The following is a 4,135-nucleotide window of genomic DNA, read 5'->3' as shown; positions in this document are numbered from 1 at the left end:
CTCCAGCCTGGGCGACAGAGCGAGACTCCATCTCAAAAAAAAAAAAAAATTTATCCCTGGGCTGGCACAGTGGCTCATGCTTGCAATCCCAGGAGTTCTCGACCAGCCTGGGCAACAGAAACTCCATCTCTATAAAAAAATACAAAAAATTAGCCAGGTGCGGTGGTCTGTGCCTATAGTCCCAGCACTTGGGAGGCTGAGGGGGGAAGATCACCTGAGCCTGGGGAGGTTGAGGTTGCAGTGAGCTGTGATCATGCCACTGCATTCCATCCTGGGTGATAGATTGAGAACCTATCTTTAAAAAAAAAAAAAAAGATAGTGTTTAATTTTTATTTTCCTTCTTTATTATAATCTCTATAGTGACTGTGTCACTTTTGCAGCAAAAAAAAGTGTGTTTTTTAATGTAAGCAGGCAAAATTCAAGCTTAGGATTTTAGATGCTGAGTGGGAAGACCAATTGGTTTTTGAGCCTCTCCTGGAAGGAAGCTGGCTCTGACAGATGCTCATTTGACAATGTTTCACTCTCCACCTCTAGCATGGTGCTGGAGGCTGGGGCCATAGCAGCGAACAAGATGAGTGCGGTCCTTGCTGTCCCTCTCAGAGCTCTGTGTAGTGGGAGACAGGAGTGTATGGGCAGTTACTGTGGTCTAAGTGCCATCCATGAAGGGAACCCAGAGACGAGGGTTTTGATGTGGCTGCTCAGCAGTGAATGATGGGATGGGAGGTCAGGTAGGTTCCCAGCAGTACTCAATCTGGTGGCATGCTAGAACAGGCACCAAGGCCAATGTAAGAAGTCTAGTGTGGTCTTTGCACCCGTGCTTTCAACTCTGTTTGTTACTTATCATGGTGGGTAGTGGGCAGTGGTCACAAGCCCTGCCCTGGTAGGGCAAAAGGATCAAAATTTGATCCTTGAGTTGGATTCAGCCCTAAAGCCAGATATTATGTATATGTCCTAATTAATGAAGATTCAGAATCTCTAAATTCCAAAGCACTGAAGAGTTTACATTTCAGGCTTTATACTAATTCTAAAATTCTGTCTTATTCTCTCATCCAGGAACATGACATCGATACAAGTGAAACAGCATTCCAGAACAATTTCTGAAGACCATGCCTCTTGAAGCTTTTTCTGCCTCCTGATTCTCTCTTTATAAACTATTTTCAAATTGTTCCTCAACTCCTTATCAAAATTGTTTATACACTCTTTCCTCCATGAGCTATGAAAGGTATATGCATCTTCTGTAATACCCAGATAGGTATAAGATTTTTCACAAAATCCTTATGTAAGATACATTCCGTTTTTAAAAATTAAATGTATGGTTGCATCTGTCTTTTTATACCCTATGAAACAGTCTTTCATTGCATTTTTTTTTCAACCCCAGTTCTAGATTTGAGTCTTTTATCAAAGACATAAGTAACTCTCAAGCTTGTTGTAAATACTGTACAGCTTTCTGGACCGGCTGAAAGGATACAACACTGGCTGGGCACGGTGACTCATGCCTGTAATCCCAGCACTTTGGGAGGCCGAGGAGGGCGGACACTTGAGCATGGGAGTTCGAGACCAGCCTGGCCAATGTAGTGAAACCTGTCTCTACTGAAAATACAAAAATTAGCTAGGTGTGGTGGCACGAGCCTGTAGTCCCAGCTACTTGGGAGGCTGAGACAGGAGAATCACTTGAATCTGGGAGGCAGAGGTTGCAATGAGCCAAGATCACGCCTTTACACTCCAGCCTGGGTGACAGTGAGACTCTGTCTCAAAAAAGAAAAAAAAAGGGTGGGGTTGCCAGGTGCAGTGGCTTATGCCTGTAATCCCAGCACTTTAGGAGGCCGAGGTGGGCAGATCACGAGGGCAGGAGATCGAAACCATCCTGGCTAAGACAGTGAAACCCCATCTCTACTAAAAATACAAAAAATTAGCCAGGCTTGGTGGCGGGCACCTGTAGTCCCAGCTACTCGGGAGGCTGAGGTAGGAGAATGGCGTGAACCTGGGAGGCAGAAGTTGCAGTGAACCAAGATCACGCCAGTGCACTCCAGCCTGGGTGACAGAGCAAGGTTCTGTCTCAAAAAAAAAAAAAAATCGTGAATTTCAAATGATTTCTTCTTGGTAAAGCTCTGTTCATAGGTTTCCATTCTTTCCCATACTCAAACCCTAGTACACGGCTTATTCAGAGTTGCCAGCCAGGGCAGAGTACTGGGCAAGGGGGAGGCCACTCCAGGGGCAGCATCTGGGGGCTCTAGCTCAGAGTTGGGAGATAAGCAGCTAGAGGACAGGCCTGGGGAGTGCTGTAGCAGTGTTCCGAATACATCCCCAAATTGTATTCAACGATTGTCTCCCGACCCAAATACTCTCTTATCCTGTGGGCTTGATGCTCCTCCCATTGAGAGGTGGGGTCTCTGTTCCCTCCTCTGAATCTTTGAATCTGGCACCGTGGCAGAAGTGATGCTGGCGACCTCTGAGGCTAATTCATAAAAGGCTATACAGCTTCTGCCTGGTTCTCTTGGGACATTCACCTTTAGAGCACAAGTCTCCATTTAAGAAGTCCAAGGCCATGTGGATAGGCCGTGGATAGGTGTTCTGACCAACAGCCAGAGATCTCAGTCTATATCAGTATCTTGGTATAGATCGCTTGCCAAACATGAATAATGATACCTCCAGATGACTTCTGGCCCCAGCCATCAAGCACCTCAGCCTTTTGCCATCCCAACTGAGGCCCCAGATGTCATAGAGCAGAGACAAGCCATCCATGCTGCGTTCTTTCTGAATTCCTGACTCCCAGAATCTATGAATATAATAAAATGGGAGTGAAGGTGTGCCCCCTCACTGCCATTTTGTTATATTTGTTTTTATTTTTATTTTTATTTGTTTTTTTGTTTTGTTTTGTTTTTTGAGACAGGGTCTCATTCTGTCTCCCAGGCTGGAGTGCAGTGACGCGATCTCAGCTTATGCACCCTCCGCCTCCCAGGTTTACGTGATTCTTCTGCCTCAGCCTCCCCAGTAGCTGGGATTACAGGCACATGCCACCATGCCTGGCTAATTTTTTGTATTTTTAGTAGAGACAAGGTTTCACTATGTTGACCAGGCTGGTCTCAAACTCCTGACCTCAAGTGATCTACCTACCTCAGCCTCCCAAAGCGCTGGGATTACAGGCATGAGTCACTGCGCCCAACCTTGTTTTTGATTTTTTCGAGACAGAGTCTTGCTCCGTCTCGAAGTACACTGGTGTGATCATAGCTCACTGTAACCTCAACCTCCTGGACTCAAGCGATCCTCCTGCTTCAGCTTCCCAAGTAACTGGGACTACAGGTGTATGCCACCATGCCTAGCTAATTTTAAAAAATGTATTTTGGGTCTTTCATCTGAGTCGCCAAGATGCCATCTAGACTGAGGAAGACCCAGAAACTTTGGAGCCATGTGAGCCACGGCCACAGCTGCATAGGCCAGCTCCAGAAGCACCCCGGAGGCCACGATAATGCTGGTGGAATGCATCACCACAAGATCAGCTTCAACAAATACCACCCAGGTTACTTTGAGAAAGTTGGTATGAGGCATTACCACTTAAAAGAGGAACCAGAGTTTCTGCCCAACTTACAGCCTTGACAAATTGTGGACTTTGGTCAGTGAGCAGACACAGGTGAATGCTGCTAAAAACCAGTCTGGGGCTGCTCCCATCATTGATGTGGTGCGACTGGACTACTGCAAAGTTCTGGGAAAGGGAAAGCTCCCACAGCAGCCTGTCATCATGGAGGCCAAATTCTTCAGCAGAAGAGCTAAGGAGAAGGTTAAGGGTGTTGAGGGAGCCTGTGTCCTGGTGGCTTGAGGCCACATGCAGGGAAGTTCATTAAAAGCTAACTACTTCAAAACAAAACAAAACAAATAGGCCGGGCGTGTTGGCTCATGCCTGTAATCCCAGCACTGTGGGAGGCCAAGACGGGCGGATCACCTGGTTGGGAGTCTGAGACCAACCTGACCAACATGGCGAAACCCCCCATCTCTACTAAAAATACACAAAATTAGCCAAGTGTGGTGGAGTAGTCCCAGCAACCTGGAGACTGAGGCAGGAGAATCGCTTGAACCTGGGAGGCGGAGGTTGCAGTAAGCCGAGATCTCACCATTGCACTCCAGCCTGGGCAACAAGAGT

General features: G+C 46.9%; 1 protein-coding gene and 1 pseudogene across 1 annotated transcript in view; both read left to right on the top strand.

Moving 5' to 3' along the window:
• Positions 1–1,340, top strand: part of IFT52 (intraflagellar transport 52) — a 62,838-nt gene extending 61,498 nt beyond the window's left edge. The window contains exon 14 of the mRNA XM_011929200.1: positions 1,054–1,340. Within this exon, the coding sequence (XP_011784590.1) occupies positions 1,054–1,101 (48 nt within the window). The 3' untranslated portion in view covers positions 1,102–1,340. The remainder of the gene's footprint in view (positions 1–1,053) is intronic.
• A 2,026-nt stretch (positions 1,341–3,366) lies between these two features.
• Positions 3,367–3,814, top strand: LOC105502477 (annotated as a pseudogene).
• Positions 3,815–4,135: the final 321 nt, after the last annotated feature.

This window comes from Colobus angolensis, unplaced genomic scaffold (genome assembly GCF_000951035.1).
Source record: "Colobus angolensis palliatus isolate OR3802 unplaced genomic scaffold, Cang.pa_1.0 Scaffold8, whole genome shotgun sequence".
In the NCBI taxonomy this organism is placed as follows: domain Eukaryota; kingdom Metazoa; phylum Chordata; class Mammalia; order Primates; family Cercopithecidae; genus Colobus; species Colobus angolensis.
This window is presented reverse-complemented; position numbering and strand designations above follow the sequence as displayed.